Raw genomic sequence first — 27,479 nt, 5'->3', positions numbered from 1 at the left:
CGGAGCTGTTGGGGAGTGGGTCTCGAGGATTGGGGTTCAACACCCCTGTAACTAACCTGTCCCAATCTGCCTGCCTCAACCGAATCTCACCGAGGATTTATTTTACACATTTAAAATAACTGGCACCTTTACTAAAGCTTATAAATATCTCCAAACGGTCGTGTGTTTGGAATTCTAGTCTGGGCTGCCCATATAAAGTCATTCGGACCAACGTAAGCAAATGCCTGACAAATCTGACTCTTAAAGACACTTGCAGTGGACAGTATCTTGAAGCAGCAAGCAATCCTTTCAACTAAAAAGAAATAAAAATGTAAGCAGTACCATAGTGTACATCTGCGTCGCCCCAAAGGCGGGCAGCCTTTGGCGCAGCCAAAGGGTGCGAGCCGTTAGCTGATGTTGAAGGTTCTCTATTTCAATCAAACTCACTGGCCCTTTTATCTCCTGTACCTAATTTTCGAACTGTCTGTCCATGAAATGCCTGTGAATTGACAGTATAACCTCTGTTCTTTTAATTTAACCATGTATTGTCATAACTGTGCCCAGCACATACTTGAAAATGAGAGGTAACTCAATGCAATTACTTCCTGGTAAAACATTTTTATAAATAAATTAGAACGAAGTAATCTGTTGGAACCTGCCGCCCGCATTATTCAAGGACTGAAGATTATTACCGATCTTCCACACCAACAGGTTTTAACAAGTTATTTTATGAACCGAGTAATCCAATTCATTGCACCAGTTCCCTCACATTTATGGAGTGAAAATGCGCCGGAGTTCAGGCTATGACCAAAACGGCATCCTGAATAACAAAGTGACAGTGCAAACATTTCGCGCACATCAGCTCATTTACCTTCTGCTGTATCTTCAGGACTTTCTTCCTTTGTAGAATCTGGTTTTTCACTCAACCGGGGTGCGGCATCTGTTGTCGGAACGCTTGGAAGGGGATTTCCGAGCGTTCCCTTTACGTCAAGTGGCACGTCTCTTTTGGGAGGGTCCTGCTGACGTGCCAAAACAAGCTCAGCAGCTGTTGGGGGCACCTCTCCACATGGCACTACGAACACGGAAGCCTGGGAAACTGGCACGCTGGGCTTCTCCACGGCAGGTGAACACACCGGCGGTACTGTTGACGGAAGAGATTTCAGGCGGTCCGTAAGATGTGCTTTCTCCTGGTCTGAAACAGCCTGCAAAAAGCAATTCAAACAAAAACATTTTAAATTCAGGAGGTATTAAAAATACACCTGCGACATTGCACTGAATAGCCAGGATGTACGTATACACGTGTACAGTTGTTTGAATTAGCCGCCTGAGAAGGTTTACTGGCTCTGCACTTCTTAACCCAGGCTTTGCTGAAAAGCTGTGTAATACGGCAGGCATAAGTTTATAGGGGGTCCATGTTAAAATGGACATGAAGTAAAAGGTGACACGGTGTGCTCATTTGCGTGTCATTACCCAGAATCCATGGCTGCAGTGGAACCATTGTATGCTAAGAGATCATGGGAAGGGCAAAATGGCAGACCTGTCGGAGACATGTGAATGTGCTCACAAGTGTGATTTTTATTTATTGTAGTTTCAATACAACAACTATTCATCCATTATCTGATTGTAAGCAGAAAAGCAACTTTCTTGCACACAAATACCAAGATGTACAGTGGTATAATCTTCATAACAATTTTCTAAGTACAGTAACAGAACAATATTAGTAACTTGATTTGCACCAAACAATATCTTTTTACACTTAAACTAGATTTAGGTAATTGGTTAGGGAGATTTAGGTTAAGTGTTTAAGTAGCAGACAGTAAGATGATATTTTCTTTTATTTACCATGTAAACCAAAGTATCCTCATAATTTTAGTTTGTCAACATGACAAGACAAAAAGAACAAGACCCCAAAAAACGAAATGTGACTATATTTAGAAGCAGCCACACTTTACATGTGGTAACTAGACAAAGCCGCACCATGTACAGATGTATAATTTTAGGAACAGGGACAGTGATTCAATCATGCCTACTCACTATTTAAACGAGTGCCCCTTTTGCAAACGTATATGCTCCTTCGCAATGAAGGGGCCAACAGAAGATTTAGGATTTGAAAAAGCAAAATACTACAGAGCAGGGCAATTTATTTTCTACCTGGCCCAGAACGGAAGAAACACACTATGCCCATACGGTATAGAATTCCCTCACCTGGTCTCCTTTGGTATTCTGCTGTTCCACGTAAGTGCCGACCCCCTTCTGTGCAAGGGGTGTGTCCCCCGCATGGCTTCTCCCGGTCCTTCGGCTTGGTCCTTTACCACTTGCACACTTCGAGCCCTCCTCGGAGCCGGCTGTGTTCAGGGTCTCCCTTTCCGCAGCAGGAGACTGGGTTTTGTGCAGCCCGCCGCCATGCTTTGCCGGTGTCCCGGTTGGCACGGCAGAGGGGGGTTCAGGTTTCGTTGGGACGCTGTTCTTCCCTGCGGAGTGGTTTGCGGTTATTTCCTGCCCTCGTTTCGCACTTCTGGGATCTGCTTTACTCCTCCTGGTCTCTGTGGTCTCGGCGGGCAGGGTTCTCTCTGGTAGGGGTGACTTTGAGGATGCTTTTGCTTTTCCGTTTTCCTTATGGCTTGGTGCTTTCCCTTGCTCTTTAGAAGCCTCTTTTTTCTTCTTCTGTGAAATAAGAAAATAAAATAGACAAAATGTATTAGCTGGCTATTGTTCATACCAAAAAAGGGAATGGCACTTAATGAGTTGTGTCTTCAACCGTCTCTCAAAGTCAAAAGTGGGTGGTCGCATCTTAATTACTTGGTAAACAAATAGATAAACATAAGTAGTTGATATGGTTAAATCCGAAGTCACCCCTCTTCCACCCCAAAATAATAGCAATACAGATTCATTTTTCACAAGAAAGTAGTAATAAAGACAATTTCTCTTGTAGGGGTGACAGTCTGAGGATCCCAAATAAAGTGCTTAAAAAAGAATAAACTGTTGCTGGAATGTTTTGCTGCCATTATCATGAGAAATGAACAGTCAGATCAAAGAGGGGAATACCGCCTAACAACTGGAAGGACTCGGCTTCCCTGGCATGCTGCCCATTCAGCGAAAAACAAGAGACAATACTCGTAAAAACATTACCTGGAGAGTCGGCCATTTGTTTAACGGGATCTTCTTCTGCAGAATAAGTTGCAGGAAGTTCCCTTTCTCCTTGAACTGAACTTTGCTACATGAACCTTCAATTTCTTCATGAAAATGGCAGCTCCACTGACGTCCTGCTGCAAAGGAAAACGGTATGGTGTGATATTCATAAATAGAATAAATATAATCCCTTCTATCATGTACACGTGTATTGTTATATACAGAGTTTTCAGGACACAACACTGTAATTATACAGAGCTAAGCATAAACCTGAACATTAATGCAGCAATCCCACCTAAAAGGGACCCCTCTCCATTCTTTTTGTTTAAAATGGGAACCATGGGAGATGAATCATGACTTTCAGCTCCTGGGACCACCCAGTGTTTTGGATACTTACCGGTAAAGGTAACTCACTTCCTGGTTTCGTGCTGGGATTTAAATCTCCTGCGTCACGTCACGGGGAGCCCCTCGTGACACGGGAGGTTCAAACTGCCATTTCGTTACCCCAGGAGGGAACTCAATCACCTGTGCCTTCACTGGTATCACGTGAACTGGGGGATCCCAAACTGGAAGGGGTGGGGTTACCATCATGCAAAAAACACCAGAGCAGCCAGGATTGCAACTTTAAGGCTCTACAGAAGAGATCGACCAATGATGGACCATTAAACTGTCATTCTGCAGTCTATGTATTAAGGCAAAACAGTAGCACCACCACATGTATATAGAATATATACATACAGTACACACACACACACACACACACACACACACACACACGAAGACTGATCAGCGCTCCCAACTTGCCAGTGTATTAGGGAAAACACCTCGAACGAGGGAAAAGCGGAGCACTGCGGAAGAAAACGGCACACCAATAATAAAATCTAATTTATTGAGTGACTGCGTGAAACATCCAAAAAACAGGAACAAACTAACCCACTGACACGTTTCGGGCTAAGCCCTTTGTCAAAGAGTATGACATACTCTTTGACAAAGGGCTTAGCCCGAAACGCGTCAGAGTGGGTAAGTTTGTTCCTGTTTTTTGGATGTCTCACGCAGTCACTCAATAACTTAGATTTTATTATTGGTGTGCCGTTTTCTTCCGCGCTACACCCCACCGCAGTGCTCCGCTTTTCCCTCGTTCGAGGTGTTTTCCCTGCTATCAATCTTCAATCAAGCTGGATGCACGCACCAAATGAGCTCCTGTGTACCTACTTTGGCCTCCATCTCTACCAAAAGTGAGTTTCCTGTGGAGTTTTCCTGCTTGTGATAAACTGTATAACCTATATGCTCTAAGTGGCCTTATCTGAGTGTGGTGGTGAAAAGGGGGCACTTTACCTTCGGGTGGTTGTGCCTCCCCAGTACTCCATAAATCCCACTTTATGATTTAAGTCTGTTATGTTGGCGGCCACTATCATATGAGTCATAGGTTATTAAATATACTAATTATCACTATCTTAGCTCATATTTGAGCAGCAATACAAGGATTACCACTATACTCCCAGGATCAAGATTAATTGCTCAGTTTCAAGGGGACATATAGGAAATTATATTATATGCCTGTGAACTGTTCCTGTTGCACCGACAATGGACTGCATGTCTTTTTCCTTGTGTTGCCAGTGTATTAACTAGGTGTATGCAACAAAAGATTGCTGTTTCAACCAAAGCCCAGTGGGAGGCACAAATCAACTCACCAGACCAAAACTGATATGTTTAGTTTAAACCATATGACTAAATAACATGTTGAAAAATATTAGTGTATAATCACAGTGAAAAATGCACTTATAATGTACAGAAGTGAAAAAACAGGGAAATAAAATTGGAAAAAACTAAAATATACAAGAAATTTTTTTTTCTTAATAAAAGAAGTCTGCAGGTGAGACCAAATACATGCAACGGAGTTTGCGACGGCTTCTCTTGTAGATGGACCAAATACAGAAGATTCATTAGAAAGAATAAATGAGAAGCACACGTTCCATAAAAATGAAAAGTAAAAGTTTGTTTAACCTATAAAGACAATTGTTCCCTTTATAAGACAAGAGTAAGTAACTCGCAATAATTGTGTCAAAGCATCAGGTTGCCAAATGTCACTCTCACAGAAGTGGATTCTAATTACGGGCTGCCACCGTTGCTTCACTGTGGCAGCCCGCCATGTACCATCATCTCACCCTCTATCTGGGGCAGGAGAGAGACGGTCAGCAGGGCTTTGCCCGGGCTATAGCTTCCCCCCCGGTTAAAGCCGATTTCATGTATGATTGATGACCTCACGGGTCTCATACACTAAACGGAGAGCGAATAAACAAAGTGAGTACTTGGAGACCAATTGATATTAGGACTATTATACAAACTGTTTCTCTTTCCATATGGTTCTGTGGTTGGACTATTAACAGCGGGGGCTATGTCACCTCCTGGAAATGACTGCTATTTAGTAGCCTAATTCTCTGAAGAAAAACAAGACACATGGTGGCAGCCCGTAATTAGAATCCTCTTCTGTGAGTGACATTTAGCAACCTGTTGCTTTGACAAAGTTATTGCGAGGTTCTTACTCGTCTTATAAAATGAGCAATCGTCTTTTTATAGATTAAAATACAAACGTCTTATTTTTCATATCATGGAGCGTGCGCTCCAATTAATCTCTCTCGCACTCTCATTTTCTTTGATGCACATGGTGCAGGTTTTATTAACCCAGGTGTGCACGGCTGTTACCATGCCACACGTCCTCTTACGCAGAGTACCTGGGAAGCTGACGACACAGTCAGTGTCTGTGAATTCCGCATCGATGTCTTCCACATTTGTAACTCCAGACCCAGGACTCAACTTCACAATAACTTCCCCGGAATTTTGCTTCCAGTCAATCAGCATGTCTGAAAAATTGGGGAGAAAGAGACAGACATCAGAAAAATGTAGGTAGGTTCTGCTCAGAAATGACCATTTAAAAAAAAAAAAAAAAAGTGATGTCATTGACATTTAACACCTTCACTGCCAAAGTCAAACAAGACAAAAACAAGGATAATAGTCAACAGCGAGAAAAAAAAAAAAAAAAAAAATATAGAACCAGTATAAATGCACAATGATGAGCGCAAAATATAGCAGACGGGAGATTGCACAAGGGGAGGAACGCTTTTAAAATGATTAAATATTCGTTACTTCGTGTCGTATTCGGATAACTATAAAAGTGTAAAAAAAAAATGTAAGTTTAGACAGCAGAAATCCGACCACTTGAAAGACCCTCGGCGAGCATAGATCTTTAAAATAAGCGTCTTGCCACTTTCTTTCCCCAAACTCGATATGTCTTGTTACAGAGGCAATCCATGCTGTTTTTTCATCTTCATTTATTAGTACAAGTTTGAAGCAGGGGGTCTCCAGTGCTGAACCTCAATGTCAGATCCGGAGACCCCCTGCTTCCGGAGATACTTCCCTCCGAAGGGCGTGCCGGTACCTCTGCAGTTTTCAGCTTCCTCGTCGCATCGGCCAATAGAAACCTCCACCTGATGTCACGGCTTCCTTTTAGCTTTGAAAAGCAGCAATATAGTGAACCCATGAGTGACTTCCGGCACCCCCCCAACAGCAGGTAAGTACCTATGGAAGCAGAGGGTCTCCGGAGCTAAAATGAATGGGGTTCAGCTCTGGAGACACCCTGCATTCAAAAAAAAAAAAACAATGAAGAAGAAAAAAATATGGGGGGAAAAACAAACTGGCTTAGATTGCTTCTTTAATACACAGCTATTTTGACTATTTTTTTTTTTCTCAAACGCAAAATTCAAGATTACAAGCATTTCAATGAATAATAACAGCCTAATAAAAAGAGGGTTTTTGAGATATGTCTGAGATAGGAAAGAACATCGCCAAGGGAGGAGAGACCTCTGGACCACATAAACCAGACCATGGACCAGAAAGAGTGAGGTCAGAAAAAGAATTTAGACTATTTTTTTTTAAATATTTACACATTTATACTCTACAGAGACTAAGTGACCAAACTTTATAAAAATCAAGTTTTCTTTAAAGAAACGGGACTGTAGCCTTGTAAATAACAGTAGCACTTCATACCCTCGGCACCATCACACAGTCAGCATAGGGACAGCCATCAGAAACGCCTGCAATGCACTGTCAAGAAGGTCCCTCTGGCAGTGACGGGGTTAAAAGTAGATCGTTTATTTGCAGTACTGAAGGTACATCAATCTATTGCCATTAGGTCTTTTCCAGGTACTATTTACATTTCAATTAAATCAATTGTTTAAATGGATACCAAGACCGCTTTGAAAAGGATTTTGCATGAATTAAAAAAAAAAAAAAAAAAAAAAAGGAGTTTGTTATTTTCACGCTGATGTTTATATCCATTCCCCCAGAACAAATCTAAAGCCATTCTTCAAGAGGGTTATAATAAAATCCCTCTGCTTCTATATTTCTAATTAATAGACACAGAGTGCATGTAATAAGCAGCATGGGTCAAATGTACTTAAACAAACAAGATGCTTACTCAATTTAAATTGTCAGGATAACACAAGTCTAGGGACTCTGGGCTTTGCACTGGAGTTATTACAATGAAACAATGATTCCTCTTGCTAAGTAAAACTATGATACTAGCCAATGTGTATTATCTGGCACAGAGCACCGGTCTAAGTTTGGCCGCGACCAAAACGCCGCCGGAACATTTCGCCACGATGTCCACTCCCACACCCAACAAGCCAGGTCTGCCACACCCGACAACTGCATGTTTAAATGTTCCGCACGGGACAGCTACACTGCCCAGACTGATCACTCCGACGCACCATCTTTAAATGTCCCGCGGGATATTTAAAGATGGTGCGTCAGAGCGGCCTGTCTAGGTAGTGAAGCGGGTCATTTAAACATGCAGTTGGCAGAACGACCGACCAGACTTTGCTTGTTGAGTAGGGTGTGCAGCGGACAGCGGGTGGTCGGGTGCAGGAGCGGACATCGCGTGGCAAGTGTCCGGGCATCGAAACGCTGGCAGCCAAATGTTCCATTCCGCCCAGCACTGTAACAGTTCTATCACAGGGGTGCTCAACTCTAGTTCTCAAGCCCTGCATCTACCCCCCCCCCCCCCAACAGGTCAGGTTTTCAGGATGTCCCAGCTTCAGGACAGGTGGCTCAATCTTCGACCGAGCCTCTGATTGAGTCACCTGTGCTGAAGTTTGGATATCCTGAAAACCTGACCTGTTGGGGGGATGGGGGAGGCTTGAGGACTGGAGTTGAGAACCCCTGCTCTAGCACACGGCAACAAAGCTTTGTTATATAGTACTTAATACATAATTATTTCCACTGTGAAAACAGTGGCACGTCACGTGGTAAATGCATGTATTCATTACCAACTGTGCCGTGCGACATTCAGGCATCCAAGTAGCAAGTAGCCCAGCAAAAAGATGGCAATAGGCAAGACCGCACATAGTGCATGCTTTGCTTTAATGAAACAGATTTCCAAGCAATGCTCGTTTAAATAGCCGTATCCTCAAGTTCTCTCTCCTGACCAAGTAATGAGGCCAAAAATGCATCATTTATCCCCAGTAAAAATTGATTAGAAAATTGATGGCAAACCTCATGGCAAAAATTGGGAAATGCACAAACTCCGAAGCACCCATAAACGTCAGACCCATTGCAAAATGCAAGACTTTAAATGGGTCAAAAACGAACAGAAAGTAATTTAATACACTTAAAGGCAAGAAATATATTCAATATTTAACAGAACTATGTTTCCTCTTTTTAGAGGGGCATAGCCTCTTGTCCGTTTTTATTTTTTACACCAAATACAGCAGTTCCTTACATGGAATGCGTTTATCTAAGCTGCTGATCGATCGGCAAAGATCCTGCTTCCCAGGGCACCCAATATGGCGGCTTATTTCAAAGGAAGAAGTGCTGGGATTTTCTAAATGGTTGCTATAGCAACACATGGAAGCTTAATACATAAATCTCTCTGCTTTTCTGCCGGAACTTCCAAAGTCACGCCCCACAAAGCCATTCTACTGTGGATGCAAAGCATTGTGGGGAGCGACTTTGCAAGCTCATGCCGTAATCGACAGCTCAGGAATCCACTATAATGGCTGGGATCTGCCATTAGATTGTTTTTGGCGAACCCCTTGGAGACACCTCATGGACCCCTAGGGCCGGGGTGTGTGCAAACTGGGGTGAGAGCAGCGCTTACAGAGGCCCTGCGTTCTTCCCCAACAACATTTAAATTAAATGCCGGGGGAGCGCACCAGCCTCTGTAAGCTTCTCTTACCTGCTCTCCGGCAGCTTCTTGTGACGCAACGTCAAATGCCAATGCCGATAAGGGGAGGCGGGGCGCAAAGTAAAACTGGGGGGCGAAACTGACTGCGGGGGGCGCAGTGTTTACAGAGGCCCTGTGCGCTACCCGAAAGCACTAAAATTAAGTGCCAGGGAAGCAGCGAAGGCGTCTTAAACCTCACTTACCTTGGCTCCGGCGGCTTCTTAGACACATCGCCATGGAGCCGAGGTAAAAGGGGGGGGCGCGGAGTGAGGGGAACTGCCGGCAGGAGGGCACAGGGAAAAAAGTTTGCGCTCCCCTGCATAACTAAGAAACAATGCTTTTCACAAAAAAAGCCAAAATTAAAAAATCAGGAAGCGTTGATTGGTGAATGGTGATCAAACATGTTTGCTCTATATTTCTTTTAAAACATAAACTTCAATTCATGTCCAGAGTATTTTCTGAAGTGTCCATGTTAACTGAATCCATGTAGAAACAATTCATGAGATGAGGACCTAGTGGAGTCCACCTGACTACCCCAATAATTGGCCACTGTATACATTTCCCATTAATGAATTATATGCATAACAAACACTGGTTTAAGGTAAATAATATAGGGCTATTGCCCATTACCTGCCAGTGATGATAAAAACAAGTCAGCAATCACTCCAGGGCGTGCAATCCTTGTAGCAGCAGCAATAGATGATAGAAGCACAGCCAAAATCCAGGAAACAATTATTCCAGGGCAACTCCAGATAACATAAAAACTATTTATTGCACAATCAGCTAACAAATGGCAGTGTGGAAACGCACCAATGCGTTTCGTCCAGAAAGTCCATCTGGATGAAACGCGTTTCTACACTGCCATGTGTTAGCCGATTGTGAAATAAATAGTTTATGTTATCTGGAGTTGCCCTGGAATATTTGTTTCCTGGATTTGGGCTGTGCTTCTATCATCTATTACACCATCTAAATCAGGAAGCCCCCTAAAGTAATCACTGAATGTTGATAAGATTTTTGCATCACATTACTATAGAAAAAAAAAATAGAAATGTACAATTATCAGTCCTGTAAAGTACATTTCTACAAGAGGCTAAATCAGTTATGTTGTAAAACGCTTCCCATTGGGCATTGAGCTACAGGAACAGAGCAACAACATTAAAAAGGACAAGGGATCCAACCAGGTAAACGAACCCAACATTCCACCACTGCTTCAGCCCTGGATTCAATCCGTGCAGCCTTGTCTTTTAGTAAATTATGAAAGGTGTACCGCAGAGAATCATCCGGCTAAGCTAACAAAGAATGGAAACACAAGAGCACCAAAACAAAAACGGATGTTCAGGGTTGACATTTTCTGGCTAAAAAGGTTTTGCAAAATAAGGAAATGGAAAAGTGAGAGCAATCCTAATAAATGAAATATGGCACATCAGAGAACACAAAAAACATGTCATGCACAGATAATGTAATCTACAATATTCCTGTGTGGCACTCTGCGCTATTTTATAAAGGAGGCTTTGTTGTAACACACACATTACCCACAGCAAACAATGTAAGTCGTTATTTAGTGTAAGGCACGGTCAATAGAGACAGTAGATGATGAACACTTGCTCTAAACCGATAGGGTGCTACCCAAGGATAGTTGCTTCCTAGGAAGCTACACACAACCAAAACATGGAGGAACAAGAGAGAGAGGGAAAATCCATTTGAATGGGTGCACTCCTGCATGGATCCCTTAAGTATAAATTGCCACTTGGTTATGTATTGCAATACCAGAGGACAAACAAATCCTATGTGTACATAGACTGACTGGAGTCCTACGTGAGAGGCAAAACTTCAACTTGGTAATCCAATATAAGTCTTCACTTAGTCTTGTTACATCCGTCATAATCACCTGAATCTATTGAGATGACTCAAGCGTGTCTAAGTATTAGAGAAAGGAAGTTCTGAGTGTCTTTATATATTGGAGGCAGGAACTTAAACGTCTTTTTTACGAGTTTTTTCCCTCTGTTGTAAAATAGTCAACCTAGCAGCGGATTTACGACAGGGGTGGGCTTATGTTGTTTTCAATGAGAAAAGAATGGTGTGTATATATAGGGCTTGCCCTGGAGTTATGAAATCTCATTAGAGGTGTGTTTGGGATCCAACACGAGAATTTTCATATTTCTACACCAGTGACCCCTCTGGGGGGAAACCTATAACATATGGTAACATACTGTATAGGGATTTCTGTTTTATGCTGTTATTTTAAGAAACTGTTCACAGCATTTATTGTAACTATGTTCTTGTAATCCAAACAGTGTCTTTTTATATATTAAACATTTCTTTAATAAGTAATGCTTAGGGCTCTAAATGAACTGTTGGATGCTTTGTAGAGCGTATTTAAATTGGCAGACATATTATGCTACAACAGATGTGTGTTAAGTGCATATAGTTTTTTCTATAATGGAGAGACCTGAGACCTTGGCAAATATATATTTACATACTTCTCGGCTGATGGCAGCGGATAGATATGATTGCGATTGCGTAAGGGGTTGATATTAACTTAAAGTACCTTGCGGTAGAGAAAGGCGAGTTGGCTAGAGTAGCCGTGTGTATTAACCCTGGTTGTATATCTCAGTCATGTGCGCACTTGAGTGCTGTTCGTGACAGATGGTATATGGGGACGGATTGAGGGAAGATATTGTTCATTTGAGAGACCTTTGCGAAGATGAAAAGTGGGTCAGCTTGCAGGTTGTGTATTAACCCTTGTCCGGTATGCAGGTCACATGCTCACAGGTGTGCCGTACAGGACAGGCACATTTAGTGCAAGACGCACCTTTCTCTGCCTATACAGCACCAAATCGCCATCATCAACAAAGTATGCTGGTGGAAGGGAAAGGCCATGCAGCAACCATGATATATCTGCTCAAGCATTTTGCAGTTTTATTGTGTGTGTGTGTGTGTGTGTGTGTGTGTGTGTGTGTGTGTGTGTGTGTGTGTGTGTGTGTGTGTGTGTGTGTGTGTGTACATGTTAGTGGGTTAGTGAATAGTTAGATCTATATCTCATTACTGATCTGTACGAAAATATTGAAATTCAGTAATTTACCTGCTGCATATCAAGTGCATATGAATGTTTCAGCTCTCAGCAACTATAAAGATAGACTACATATGGTGGCAACCATCCTTTGCATCCTATCTTGTGTCAGTATTTAGCTATTTAAACCTTTCCTTTATGTTTAGGTTCCTTACACAGCCTGTACTGTGCAAAGCTAGTACAGTGAAGCAAAGCAACATTACCCATCTATACCAGTAAGCACCTGGAACACTGGGTTAACCCTGTTGCTTCTTCCTGCATGTACAAGTTAACCATGATGAAAATAAACAGACTTTCCAGCTCACCTCTCTTGGACTCACTGCAGGCCGGCACCTTTCTATCTTTGCTTTCTTGATTGGCCTTGTCTTTCTGCTTCTTCTTGCTGATTGCATCCTCGAGTCCGCGGGTCACTCTCCTCTGGCCAGTGCTCTCGGCAGGATGTGACATCTTCTGCCGCTTTGTGGAAACAAATGGGCCCCCGCGGTCTGTAACGGAGTCTGGGTCTGGGGAACGACGTTTTCTACCTGGGCCAGCTATCTTGGCGAATCTATGTGGGGAAACTCTCCGTCAACAAACAAAATCTGCAAAGAGAAAACTGACATTTTAGGGGTACATCTCCCTTTTCACTTATCTCTACGTGATAATTTTCTCTTACGATATGGGAGATTAAATACTTCTGTATATGCTCGTAGCGTGAATATTAGAACACACGAAAAGCCGCCTGGGTTACAGATCCCAAGTTGTATAGTGATGTTCTAATATTTTGCAAAATATGGTATAAAATGAACTCAGTTTGCTTGGAATCTGGATTTCATTTGAATTAAATTAAATTTGTGAGAGCTAAAATGTGTTTAGCATCCAATATCTCAAGACAGCTGAACACAACATCATGAAATCTGAACATCACAAGAAAATAATCCACTTCCGACATATGAACACTGCATTTAGAAATTCCCCATCAGAGGTGTGGAGTTGTTTCACAAAACACCTGAGGGGACCACGTCGCTCTTTAATCCTCTCTGCCAAAGAAGTGATGGGCGCTACGAGAAGTGCGAGCATATTTTAAATTATACACTTCTCTTTATTATTTTTTTTTTAAACTGACAGCATTTTGAAAGGGAGGTGCTTAGATGTGGATAGTGGATATTTTTTCTAGTGATGTTAGTATTGGAGATTTGTATCTGCCATGACAATGAAGTATGACAGAGGCCTGGATGTGGATATATGCAAGTTTAGCTCAGACTGAGGAACCCTTACAAAACTTTAAGAAAAGCCATGACAGAATTATGCAGGCTGGCATCATCGATATACAAGCTATTTTCCAAAAAACAACTGCAACTGAAATGCTTTGACAACCCAAATGTCTGGTGCTGTTGTGTTGCACATAATTAGAAGCTTACGGGATTACAAATATTATACAGATAAGAAGTCTTTCTTATCTCTGAATATCCATCTGCCATCTACGTAATCACAGCAACACCTCATCAGATCTTCATCCACAAACAGCTGCAACTTTTTACTCCTAAGACTGCCTGCAAGCCTCCTGTCATGATAATATGATGGAGATATTGGGTATTTTATTCAATCAGGTACTTCAGGGGTTAACGCTGGTTACAGATGGCCTTAAAAATACAATAAATGCTTTTATGACCTGTTAAACCCTTAAACAGGCCCAATTCCTAGAACTGATAGAATTTAGTGATAAGAACATCTTTTTTGCCAGAGTGGCGATTGAAATATGGCCGTCCTGAAACTAAAATAAACCATCCCTTTTAAATGGAATGGGTAGTTTGAGTCGGGAACCAAACACGCAGGGCAGCGCGCCGCTGGACATGTCACTGCAATGTCTGCTCTTGTGCCGACCCAACAAGCCAAGCAAGGTCTGCCAACTCCATGTCCCAACCGCCCGATCCAACAACTGCAAGTTTAAATGTCCCGCACGGGATCGAAACACTGCCTAGACAGGCCGCTCAGACACGCCATCTTTAAAAGTCGCATGGCACAGTTAAATAGGTGCGCCTTGGCAGTGTAACGGTCCCGTGCAGGACAGTTAAAGATGCAGTTGTTGGAGGGGGTGCGACAGACCTGGCTTATTAGGGTCGGGTGCGGGAGCAGACATCGCGGCAAAATGTCCCGGCGGCATTGGTCACAGCCAAACGTCTTAGACAACCTTTTGAAATACCACTTGAAAAGCATTCCCGAAAGGGTTCTGCAGAGTGCCATGGGACATGACGAACATTTGATGATTAGGAGATGCTAAGGACAGATTTGTATCTCATGCAAAAAATAGACGTCAGGCTGTCAAATTTTGTATGCACATAGGTTAAGTACACAGACACGATTTACAACAGGGGTGGGCTTATGTTTCAATAGAAGAAGAATAATACATAAGTCTTAGTAAGGTGTTATGAGAATCGGGATTCAACAGAGGTGTGTTTTGGGATCAGAACACGTGAATTCTCTTCTACTCCAAGGACTTCTCTGGGAATTACCCATGACATATGGTAATAAACTACTGGGGGGCACAAGATGTTCTGGGGGGGGCGCGCAGCAGTTATAGAGGTCCCGCGCACTCCCCCAAGGGAGGACTGCACTGCGGGGGACTGCACAAGGCCTCTACAACACACTTACCTTCCAGCGATACGTCTTCATGATAACCCAGCGTCAAGACACCGCGAGGCCACATGACGTCACAACCCGGCACGTCATTTGACACCGGGGCCAAGCGGGGGGGGGGGGGGGGAATATGTGAGCCGCAGAGGAGAACAGGCAGGGGTGTGCGCACGGGGAAAAGTTTGCGCGCTGCTGATATACTGTATAAGAAATGTATGTTTTATCCTTTTATTTTCAGAAACTTTCTACATTTATTGTAACTATGTTCTTGTAATAATCATTCTGTAATCTAAGCGTTGTATTTTTGGATATTAAAAACAAACTTTCATAAGTAATGCTTTGGGCTCCGATTGAACTGCGGCACGCTTTGTAGAGTGTTTACATTTTCAGACACATTTGTCTACAACAGGTGTGTGTGTGTAGGTGTGTGTGTGTGTGTGTGTCAAGTGCATAGTTTTCCTTTAATAAACAGAGGCTGTTGGCAGGCTTCGAAACAGGTTTTGATCAAAAGATGCAACCAAATGACTCCTTTGTTACACAGACAGGTTCAAAATATAAAAATGCCACTAGTATATTTTATCCCAATTGGTAGGAGTGCAGGAATTGTTCTTTGTCTCCCATAAATGTAAGGCCAATCCTTTTACCAGCTGTATACATCAAAAAGGGAGGAGCGCAGGTAATATGTACAGTATTTGTTTTAATAAACAGAGGCCCTGTATACTTTTCTCCCAACATAACACTTAGGCCGCGTTTATAGTGCCGGCGACGCGACCGATGACGTCACTGGCGAAAGTTGCACTTTAGTTAGGAGCGACGCCGCTGGCGTCAAGTCAAGTGACATCACGAAGGGGGCTGGCAGAGTGCAGTAGGCGCTCTGTGATTGGTGTAGAGAGTCACATGTGGCGACTGTCTCTCCCCAAAACAAATTTCAATGGCTTAAATTTTTTTTGCAGCTCTCGCGCTTTCTATAAGCACATGCGACGGATCCGATGTATTTGTTTTGGCGCGACGTCGCGTCTCCGGACACTATAAGCACAGCCTTAGCTTGTAAACTCTTTGAGGCAGGGTCTCCTTTAGCCTTACACTTATTCCCATTGTTTGTAATGTATTTACCTACTATTGTAAATGCGCTACATAAATAAAGTTATACACACAAGAAGAGTACCCATGCCCAAAACCAAAAAGGGTCTCAAAAAAAAAAAAAAAAGTGTGTAGTGTATTAAACACTAGCAATAAGCACACCTCAGTGCAGGTCGTGATCAGTACTATGCAAACGTTTGAAGTTCACCATCAGTTACCAGATATGTACGTAACAAATTGAAAACATGCCAACAGTATTCTTGCATAAACTCAATTTCTCTTCTTTAAGCTCATGTTCTTACATGTATATCAAATCCAGCTATAGATATACATCAACTACAATACGCACCCACCATAATAAAACAAACAAACAAAAAAAAAAGATGCATAACATACATTTCATGAAACCAGAGAAGTTGTTAAAACAACTGTTTAACAGAAGTTAGTTATTGTTCCAAAGAACTCCCAACGTTGGTAAACCAAACACACGGTAAAGATGTCTGATCACACAGATTTCTAAATACACAGTCCTGTATATAATTATTAGATCATTCCTTTAGGAATCAAAGACACAGATATGTGCTTGAGGATTATTAGGTCACCAGTGCAGTTAAACAGGAAGCTTAATTACAAACAATGAATTCAAAGAAAATCAAAATGACAACGAAATAATGGTCTATAGCAGGGTCAAAACAAAAGCTCAGCCCAAGGCGTTTCAATCCACATTTGATCTCCTGCATGTCACTATATCTCAAACCTTCTCCTGATTAAGATGGAGCAATTACTGTACACAGTTAAAGAGTTTAGGTGCTTACAAGAATAGAAGCAGAACTGCAAGTTTATAACAATTTGCAGTCAACTTTTTATGAAAACTGCATGCATTCCCATCTGTAATATTAAACAAGCTCAGTTATTTATGAATATGTTATTACACAGAAGAGTACCCTGACAATTGCCGGTAATGTTAATTCCATCTATAGTATTATATTTGCTACAGAATCGACTTAATTCCCGACCCCAATTCTGCTCTCGACCATTTCCAATCAGAGTTCTTAAAACTCTGATACCCATGCCCCTCTACGCAGAATAAGAGTACGGGGGGGGGGGGGGGGGGACACGCACCTTCTTCTGTTGGTTACAACTGACCTTATAGAGCTCTACCATTTCAGGGATGCCTTGTGGAAAAGCTACAAAGTAACTAGCACAACGAAGGATCTTAACTAAAGACGCCTGTGGAATATGTGCACAAGGCAAACAAGACACACAAAAGCACAAATTACTCTGACAATCTTCTCCAGAATACATCAAACCCAGATAACTTCTGGAAGGTATAATACAATATATACCAGCCTTCTAGCCATCAGCAACCAAGTAATATCACTGAGAATATTACTCTGAAAAATACCACTGACATTACAAATGCATTCAATGATTACTTTGTGGGGTGTGCTACTAACTAATTAGCGAAACGCAACCCAAACCACAAACATGAACCTCATTCTGAGAGTACCCCTATAGCCCCACCCTCTCCCAACACTGCTCACAATTTTCAATTTGTCCCAGTATCTGAAGAGGAGATTACACAAGCGCTCCTCAAATTAAAACTAAGCAGCCAATGTGGGCCTGATTTACTGCAATTTAAGTTTCTAAGACTTGGTGCCCCAGCCATTGCCAAACCAATTGCTTCCATAGTCAACTCTATGCTGTCTGCAGGCATATCCCTAAGGCCCGTAATATAGTGTGTGGGCCGTGCCGCACACTTTGTGTGTATGCTGTGAGCGACAGTACGGTACAGGGAATGTGTGCGAGAGCGAGAGAGAGCGCGCGAGAGAGAGAGCTTTTGAGTGCGTAATACGTTTATAATAAATAAGTTGGTAAATAAATTATTTATTAACATTGTACATATACACACACAAAATCTTTATTTTCCACATCTTCTCCCGTCTGTAGGTTCCACGCTCACTGCCGCACGCACATGGTCCTATTATAGGAAGGCTGACTAACCACAGCCAACTATAACTGCTACGCGCGCGGCGCAGAAAGCGCGCCCTCTATAGAACAGCCCTAAGACCTGGAAAACTGCCAGAGTTGTCCCAATCTTCAAAAGTCGGGACAGAAACACTGTCTCAAACCACAGGCCAATCTCTCTTCTCCCAATACTATCCAAAGCCATGGAAAAATGTGTCCACTCCAAACTAAGTGATTACTATACCAAGACAAATTTGTCTAGCCAATTCCAATCTGGCTTTCGCCCCAAACACTCTACCGTAACTACCCTGCTGAAAGTTTGCAATGAAATCCAGTGTGGAATGGAACTGGGACAACTCACTGGTGTAATATTCCTAGATTTTGCAAAGGCTTTTGATACTGTTGATCATGTTATCTTGCTTAAACTCCAGTGTTGTGGAATATGGAAGCATGCTTAACTGGTTTCATTCCTACCTATCAGGTAGATCCCAACATGTGTCTCTCAGGCTCTAACTCCAATCCCTTGGATATCACCTGTGGTGTCCTGCAATGCTCTGTTCTGGGGCCCCTACTCTTCTCAGTGTTCATCAATGATCATCCTACAGCTTGTAAGGGAGCTTCAATACACATGTATGCAGATGACACAGCCCTAGCCTCTCCGACCTTGAACACATACTTCAATCTGACTTTTGATACTTGAAAATTGTATTTCCCAAAACAAACTGTTTTTAAACACTGACAAGACTAACAATGGTATTTGGGACCAAGGCAAAAATTTTAAAGCATCCAATGACTGAGCTCCAGATCAGAACCAACGCAAATACCACCCTAACTCTGGCTACTAGTTTTAAATACTTGGCCATATGGTTTGACTCCCATTTAACATTTGGGATGCACAATGATACCCTGACATCCAAAACCTATGTCAAACTAGATGTACTTTATAGGAACAAATCCTCCCTAAGTCTGCTGGTCAGAAAGCGTATCGCACAGCAGGTGACAATCATCGGCTATGGGGACATAGTTTACGGCTCGGCACCTCAAACCCACCTTAGCAAACTTTATACCTTCTACAATTCAATATGCCGTTTTGTTCTCCAATGCAACTACAACACACGTCACTGCGAAATGCTCAAAGAACTAGATTGGTCATCACTTGAATCTATGCACAAAGTTAATCTTTCCTGTTTTGCCTTCAAATACTTTCTGGGCAAGTTATCCGCCTACCTGAACAAGCTCCTCATCCCTACCACATGTAGCACTTATCTGAGATCTGACTCGAAGACTGTTCATGGTCCCTGGTTCAGCAAAGGATCCGCCTGCTCCTTCTCTTACCGTGCACCCCAAAACTGGACGAATCTACCGGAGACTCTCACAACCGCCACCAGTCTAAGTTATTTCAAAACTAAAGCCGTCTCACATTTTAATCTGGTCTGTAACATATGCCTATAATATATATTATCTTTAAATGTGCATGCAATATCTTGTATACCCTGTTCACTTATGTAACTATGTATTTGTAACCATGTATTATTTGTCATCTTAACTCTGTGCCCAGGTCATACTTGAAAACAAGAGGTAACTCTCAATGTATTACTTTCTGATAAAACATTTTATAAATACTGAAAACCCAGCCTTGGAAAATTAACTATTCTGCCTTCATTTCTATGGAAATTAAGTGTTATACAGACACTCCAGGATAGTAATACTCAGCTGTGATGCAATTAAATATCTATTTAGAGAGATATATTATTTTTTTAAATAAATAAATAAAATGCCCATTGCAAAAAAATACATATTTATTTATTTTATTTATAAAATGTTTTACCAGGAAGTAATACATTGAGAGTTACCTCTCGTATTCAAGCATGTCCTGGGCACAGAGTTAAGACAAATAATACATGTTTACTTGCCATGAATTCTGCACATACCAAGTACAACACTTATAGACTTCCATTATTTCCTTCGTGCGGTCCTACCACACACATTATTTCCCCTGGTGACAGGTCTGAGGACACGCCACTGCTGAGGTTAAGAGCAGGAGGCTGAAGACCAGTCAAGTTCAGGGGCCCCGGTTCCCCCCGCCGCCACACTCCCAGGCCCCGGTTCCCCCCGCCGCCACACTCCCAGGCCCCGGTTCCCCCCGCCGCCACACTCCCAGGCCCCGGTTCCCCCCGCCGCCACACTCCCAGGACCCGGTTCCCCCCGCCGCCACACTCCCAGGACCCGGTTCCCCCCGTTGCCACACTCCCAGGCCCCGGTTCCCCCCGCCGCCACACGCCCAGGCCCCGGTTCCCCCCGCCGCCACACTCCCAGGCCCCGGTTCCCCCCGCCGCCACACTCCCAGGCCCCGGTTCCCCCCGCCGCCACACTCCCAGGCCCCGGTTCCCCCCGCCGCCACACTCCCAGGCCCCGGTTCCCCCCGCCGCCACACTCCCAGGCCCCGGTTCGCCCCCGTCACACTCCCAGGACCCGGTTCCACCCTTTCCCCTGGTTACCCTCTCCCCGCTGGCTCACCCTGTCAGGCCCTGCTGCGGCTGCCTCCCGTCACGGCCTCTCCCCGTGCACATACACCTGGCCAGCCCCAATCACTCCTCCACCTCCCGAACCGGCCGCCAAACGTCACGCACACACGCGCGCGCGTTGACAGCCACTTCCTCTTCCGGTCCGGTTTTGTTTAGGTCCCAAACGCCATCGAACATAAACAACCAGGAGGGGACGGTAAGACGCACTTCCTGAAGCCGGGATGGCTGAACACGTGACCCGGGCGCTGCTAACTCATTAGCTCCCCGTCACGTGATGCCAGAGGTAACTGCGCCGTAGCAAAGTCACGTGACAAAGTTGTCTACTGAGCAGTGGGCACTGGCAACTGCCTGTTCCCATGGTTACTAAGGCATTCCCATTAGGCATGCCAGATGCAACCCATAGGCCCAAGATTTCCACTTAGTGCGCATGTCATTGAGAATGGGGCGTAAAGGACCAAAATAAATGCTATATTTTTTGTTGTTGTGTAGCAACTGCATTATATAAGTACCGCAAATACAAATATCACTTGTCAGCACATTCACATGTCCCAGAAAGAGCGTCAACCCTGCCTCTCCCCTAAACGCCTAGCATACTACAACACACATCACTGCGAAATGCTCAAAGAACTAGATTGGTCATCACTAGAGTCTAGGCGCAAAGTTCATCTTTCCTGTCTTGCCTTCAAATAATTTCTGGGCAAGCTACCCAGCTATCTGAACAAGCTCCTCACCCCTACCACATGCAGCACTTATCATCCGAGATCAGACTACAAAAGACTGTTCATGGTCCCAAGGTTCAGCAAAGTATCCGGACGCTCCTCCTTCTCTTACCGTGCACCCCAAAACTGGAACAATCTACCGGAGACTCACATCTCACACCAGTCTAAGTTCTTTCAAAACTAAAGTTGTCTCACATTTTAAACTGGTCTGTAACTGTTACATACTGTACGCTTATGTTATATATTATCGCTAACTGTGCATGCAATTTCTTGTATATAATGTATACCCTGTTCACTTATGTAACTATGTATTTGTAACTATGTATTATTTGTCATCATAACTCTATGCCCAGGACATACCTGAAAACGAGAGGTAACTCTCAATGTATTACTTCCTGGTAAAACATTTTATAAATAAAATAAAATACAGTGCACTGCAGAAAGGGATTCTGGGTAATGACATGCAAATGAGCGCACAGTCTAATCTTTTGCTTCTTATGCATTTTAACATGGAGCCCTATGAGCTTATGACTGCCGTATTACACAGCTTTGCTGCACAGCCTGGGTTAAGAAGTGCAGAGCCAGTAACCCAACTCACAGGCAGTTTCAGCTATTTTAGTATAGAACAGTTGCAAAAACAATAGAAGAGAATAGTAAACTTGCCTTGCCGGGTGTTTTTTTTTTTTTTTTAATGCAGCAGTTCCTTACATTTACGGCAATAAAGAGTGAAAAAAATGCAGCAAGTATTATAGTGTTTTTCAACCAGGGTCTAGCAGGCATGCATGCATCAAGGGTTCTGTTCCATTTTCAGGTCATTTGAAAATTCTACCAAATACAGAAGATTTTACAATACATCTGATCTCAGACGCGCTATTAGAGAGGGTTGGGGTTCCTTACAATGCATCTGATCCCAGAGGCGTTATTGGAGAGGGTTGGAGTTCCTTACAATGCATCTGATCTCAGAGGTGCTATTAGAAAGGGTTGGGGTTCCTTACAATGCATCTGATCTCAGATGCACTATTAGAGAGGGTTGGGGTTTCTGACAATGCATCTGGTCTCAGACGCGCTACTAGAGAGGGTTGGGTTTCCTTACAATGCATCTGATCTCAGACGCGCTATTAGAAAGGATTGGGGTTCCTTACAATGCATCTGATCTCAGACGTGTGTAGCCCCCTTTCCCGCCCGTGTCTAGGGTGACCACGTGTGCTGCTATTACCTGAGTGTCCGCTCCTACAGCAGTTCCTGCTGCAGTGGAGTGCGTAGCAGAGGCAAGCAGCCTGCTCTGCCCCCAGACTCCAAGAGCTGCCCTCGCCCATCCGCGATCGCCTAGTTGTTGCACCGGCTCTGCCAACCTCCAAGGACTCAAGTCAATGAGATTTGCGGGTCTTAGCCTAGACCTGCTGATTTTTATCTTTGAGACTCCATTGTAGTCTATAATACTATTGATGTTACCAATTAGTGAGACAAAACCTGGGAGAGGGTTAAAGAGGGTTTCACTGAGTGGATGATCATAGCCACTTGAAATAGTTCACTAGCGTGTAGTCCATTCATTCTGATTGTCATCAAAAAATGTTTTTATTTTGTCATCACCATTGAATATATATATGGCATATTAGAGTAGATTTTATTGGATTTTACTGTGTATAGTATTGTACTTATGGTTTTATATGTGTCTTGCATAGATGTCATTGCGGGTCAGGGGTCATCTTTTTCCCTCCTCGCAGGTTCCGTGGTCTCATGGGACTCAATCAGACACACTGACAATCAGAATGAATGGACTACACGCTAGTGAACTATTTTGAGTGGGCATGATCATCCAATCAACCACTTGCGACGTCTACTAATATGCTCCGCCACTCCTCCACTTTCACAGCCTGACGAAGCACTTACCTTGTGCGAAACGCGTAGCCTGCTGAACGCGGAGCATTTTGGACACAGGACTCCGTATTCATTGGCATGCTGCAGCTCCCTCCCTGACTCCGTACGCGGCAATCAGCGGAACTGACAGGAGCCACGAGAAGCGAAAAAGCCACAAGATTCGTTTTGCTGTTTTATGTGCTATGTTAATAAATCTGTTTGTGATCTAATATATATTATCCTGGATGTTTGTGGGGTGACTGTACTTTCGACGAGTGTCAATACACTCCGTGAGGAGACAGATGCAGCACTCAGGAGCCAAAGAAACCGTTGGAGGCAGTGACTCACACATGGCCGTGTGAGTCATAATATACATTTTATTCCCCATCATTGTCCTTTTCCACTACCGCTACTACGCCTGCACCATCACTGGGGTACTGCACTCTGTTCGGTTCGTAGAGAGGATTTAAAGTTACCTTTGATGCAGTGACTCACACATGGACGTGTGAGTCTGATTATATTTTATAGTACACCCTGCCATTTTCCCCTACACTTACCTCGCACGCACCTCAAACGTGGTTGTCAGCTGGAGAGGATTCCAAAGATACATTGTATCTCACAGACTTTCACATGGCCTTGTAAGTCTATGTTTTAGTTCTGCTTGCATTCCTTTCCCCACCGTCCGTGCATGTATATTGCATGTATGTATTTCACTTGATGCCAATTCATTTTATACAGTATTACTATTGATATCTGCTCTGTTATTTCTTTTTTGGTATGGTTTGCCCTCCCCACATCTGCTATACCACATTCACATAATACAATGTATCTGTGATGTATTAACCTAAGTGAGTTAAAAAGTTATAAATTTATTACGAGACAGAATTAAGTGAATAATAAAAGAAAACTTAATTATAAAAAGCACAAGATCTGAGGGTGATCAAACCACAATGAGTACTGGTCCGAGTAGTCAGACCTAGTACTTAGTGGTAATTTAACAAAATCATGAGCAATGAACGAAGCCGTAAATTTATATTTGCAAAAAGACTACTGATTTACAGCTTGTTTGATAATGTAGATTGAAAATTCAATATGCATTAAATTACAGGTTGGCTTCTTCAGAGGTGCCATCACCCTGAAAGAGACCCTATCCACTTAAATAGATAGGTGCATAGAAGTGGATTTAATGCCCCCCTGAACAATCTATATAAACATCATCTGGTTTGGCTCACGCTGCTAGAGCTATGGCCTAGAAAAGCAGTGGTTATGGGTCTGACACCATTTCAGTCATTAGGTTCTTACCTTACGTTTATCAACTCTATAGAGTTGGTATGGAAATACTTTTAGGAAGTGTGGGACGGCACTCATTTAAATATACTTTGCATTTTCATTAGCATATCTCCCAGCGGGCACTTCAGGTGTGCTCCTTTTTCAGCAGAGACACGTCGCTCTAATTTATTTGGAGGTACATTTGAAGGAATATACTGTATATACAATTGGACACACCTATTAATTTAGAAAGGCGTGCGTATTTTTTAACAAAACACTGTCTTTTATGCGGGCCAATAAGAAGCTGCACCGGATGACGTCCTATTGGCCTGTTGGATATTTAAACGCCACCATTTCGTTAGGCACACAGTTCCTGGCTGCAGAGATACCGGCACCCCTACGGAGTTAAGTATCTCTGAAAACAGAAGTTCTCCGAAACTGAAATTAACACTGTTCAGCCCCGGAAACCCCCTGCTTCAATCCTGTAATAAAAAACAATGAAACCTTATTGCTGCATTAAACCAGACCTGTGAATTCCACTCATTGTCTTAAAGATTGTGAATGTGGACAAATAAGAGACAAAATGGCAATAAATTACGTGTCAAGATCCGAGGAACCAAATATTTGTGATTTGCCCTTGTTGCTATTACCTATTAATTGAACTACCTTCCATGGCCATATCTAAAACCATTAACAACTCAAAACATTGACATGACGTTCTTACAGCAGAGCATACGGTGCACATAATAACTTTATTTTTTGATACAATTTAAAATGATAGCTTAGAAGAACTCTATCTCATGGACAATATTCCATCACTATTTGCCTTTCCGCTTGGAAGTCTCAAACCTAGCAATACTTCAGTGGAATGTTGAATTATTAAGAATGTTTTGTGTTTGGTGAAATGGAAACTAAAAATGGTTTACAGAATGAATGGTTTAGTAAAAAAAAAAAAAATCAATATAAAAATTGTCTACTTTTGCATCCTCCGGGTCTTCAAAATATCCATCACCAGTGTAAAATTCTGTGGTACTTTTGAAAAAATAAAAAAATAAAAAGGAATATTTTTGTCAGTGTGTAGCTTTAATCATTTTAATATTTTTATTTTTTATCAATTATAATCTGAGTGACCCAAAGTGATTTAACTTATCAAACAAGAAGAAAAAGAGATTTAGTGGCTTATTCTGTAAGGTGGGATAACACAGATGACATGCTATCCCCTGAAAAGTCCCATTGATGTTAATGGGGCTTTTCATGCAATAGCGCATCATATGCGTTCCCACCTTACAGAATAAGGGCCTTCATCTTTGTTTTGCCCACTGTAAAATCACAAGCCTCTGGGATAAAACACTGTGGGGCTTATTCTAGTAGCTCCGAAGTTGTCATTGTGAAACAGCACAGTTTGGCGTGTTCAGAAGGAGTGGAATGAAATGTGATTTTAAAAAAAACATATTCTCTATTGCAAATCAGTTCTTCTAAACCGCTTCTAAAAAAAGTGACAAACAGCCCGGTTTAACAGCTAAGTCACTCTTTCTTTGGAAGCGGAATGGCCTGAGCTGGTGCTAACTCCATCCCCAGTCTGACTGATGGGTTTTGCTCTCTCAGCCAAGCCCATATTTCTGGCTCTGGTGGTAACTTGCAAATACCCATCTCGCCGTTCTTTAGGCAGCGTTACAAAAATGCACGTTTTTAGAAGCGGTTTGCATATCGGAGCTACTAGAGTAGCAGTTGTGGGCAAAAAAATGTGAGTTGGAGGCTTTTTTGACAAACCGATCGTATTGTCAGAGCCGGAGTGAAACCGGTTCTAAAAAAAAAAAAAAAAAGCCATTTAGACGTGGTTTGGACATGCGGTAAGGGCTTGCAGAATAGCAAAGCACGCCAATCCACTTCTAAAGCACACTTTAGAAGCGGTTTGTCACACTTCAGAGCTACCAGAATGGGCCCATATGGCTGTAATCTTTGGCAGTGCATCAAGATAATTGCACAAAACCTACATGAAACACGGAGTTCGTTTAAATGCTGTGTAAAATAGACAACTTGACCATTTATATTACAATTTTATCTGAGGAGCAGAAAAAAAGCTATTTTACACATATCAAGCAAAATGGTTAGTACTGTAGTTCCATGTGCAATGTCTCCAGCATTACAGTGTAGCACCTTGAAAGGGGATTTAAGTTAATATATTGTGCCCACTGATTTAGGTTCTGTAATGTAAGGCACTTCAGAAATTATCTTTGGCTAACTGAATCCACTTGTTGGATAGCCTTGTGCAGTGATACACGGATCCATGTGGGAGTGGATTCTGTATTGGCATAACCACTCAACAATATGTTTATTGGCAGGTATTATAAATCTGAATTTGTTGGTTAATGGTATTCAAGATGTCTTTCATTTTGTCTTCTAGGCCATCAAGCTGCTTTGCTTTCTCTTGTAGAATAAGCTCATTTTGCTCGTATGTTCCTTCAAGATCTGCAAGAGTGAGCGAGGGGAAGAGGTAAGGTTCATATGAATTGAAGATATGGTAAAGATTAAAAAACAAAAAACGATACATTGCATATTATTGCATTACAACCTGCAACACATTTACGTTGCTAACCCTTCTGTTGTGCTATTTATCACAATAAACGGTTGTTTCATTGCATCCACACGGAAAGGAAAAATGTAGAGCGTGCTAGTGTACCAAAGTACATCACAGGTTTTAACACAGCACTGAAGATTAACAATGGCATTGAGTGGTCATCGTCAGCGGCGGATTTACCATTAGGTCCGGGCTTAGGGCGGCAAACTTTTGGAGCAGTAAATTTCCCTTCCCGCTCCCACTCCCTCCTCCCCCCATCAGGGCAACAGGCAGATTTCCTGTGGCCCAGGACTAGAGATATGACTGGGGCCTCCCCCGTGTGGGCGGTCTTGAGAACCCCCCCTCCATTTCACACCTTGTGAGCCCCTTCTATTTCCCTCCCGCTTCCCATGTTTTTTCTCCCCTCGGTCTCACCTCTCTCCCCCCTCCATCAATTACCCCACTCTCACTCAATCCCTGCCCCGCCTCACAT

General features: G+C 42.8%; 2 protein-coding genes and 1 long non-coding RNA gene across 13 annotated transcripts in view; 1 reads left to right on the top strand and 2 right to left on the bottom strand.

Annotated features, from left to right (window-relative positions):
- Positions 1-20,837, bottom strand: part of USP19 (ubiquitin specific peptidase 19) — a 58,645-nt gene extending 37,808 nt beyond the window's left edge. For 8 of the 10 annotated variants that reach the window (XM_075574455.1, XM_075574448.1, XM_075574449.1 and 5 more), the window contains exons 1-6: positions 20,577-20,836; positions 12,704-12,979; positions 5,841-5,969; positions 3,109-3,245; positions 2,185-2,643; positions 851-1,181 (exon numbers count right to left, since the gene is read on the bottom strand). In XM_075574455.1, coding sequence (XP_075430570.1) covers positions 851-1,181; positions 2,185-2,643; positions 3,109-3,245; positions 5,841-5,969; positions 12,704-12,845 — 1,198 coding nt within the window. In that variant the 5' untranslated portion in view covers positions 12,846-12,979; positions 20,577-20,836. Of the gene's footprint in view, positions 1-850; positions 1,182-2,184; positions 2,644-3,108; positions 3,246-5,840; positions 5,970-12,703; positions 12,980-20,576 lie in introns of all 10 variants that reach the window. The other 2 variants (XM_075574450.1, XM_075574456.1) reach the window with 2 other exon arrangements.
- LOC142468199 (uncharacterized) overlaps positions 20,578-27,479 on the top strand; it is a 53,202-nt gene continuing 46,300 nt past the window's right edge. For both annotated transcript variants that reach the window (XR_012788601.1, XR_012788600.1), the window contains exons 1-2: positions 20,578-20,867; positions 26,834-26,923. This is a non-coding gene — a long non-coding RNA (uncharacterized LOC142468199). The remainder of the gene's footprint in view (positions 20,868-26,833; positions 26,924-27,479) is intronic.
- The window catches only part of LAMB2 (laminin subunit beta 2), a 61,640-nt gene continuing 59,323 nt past the window's right edge, over positions 25,163-27,479 (bottom strand). The window contains 1 exon segment of the mRNA XM_075574446.1: positions 25,163-26,898. Within this exon segment, the coding sequence (XP_075430561.1) occupies positions 26,762-26,898 (137 nt within the window). The 3' untranslated portion in view covers positions 25,163-26,761.

Source organism: Ascaphus truei, chromosome 17, assembly GCF_040206685.1.
Source record: "Ascaphus truei isolate aAscTru1 chromosome 17, aAscTru1.hap1, whole genome shotgun sequence".
Classification (NCBI taxonomy): domain Eukaryota; kingdom Metazoa; phylum Chordata; class Amphibia; order Anura; family Ascaphidae; genus Ascaphus; species Ascaphus truei.
Note: the sequence above shows the minus strand (reverse complement) of the source record. Positions and strands in the feature narration are given on the sequence as shown.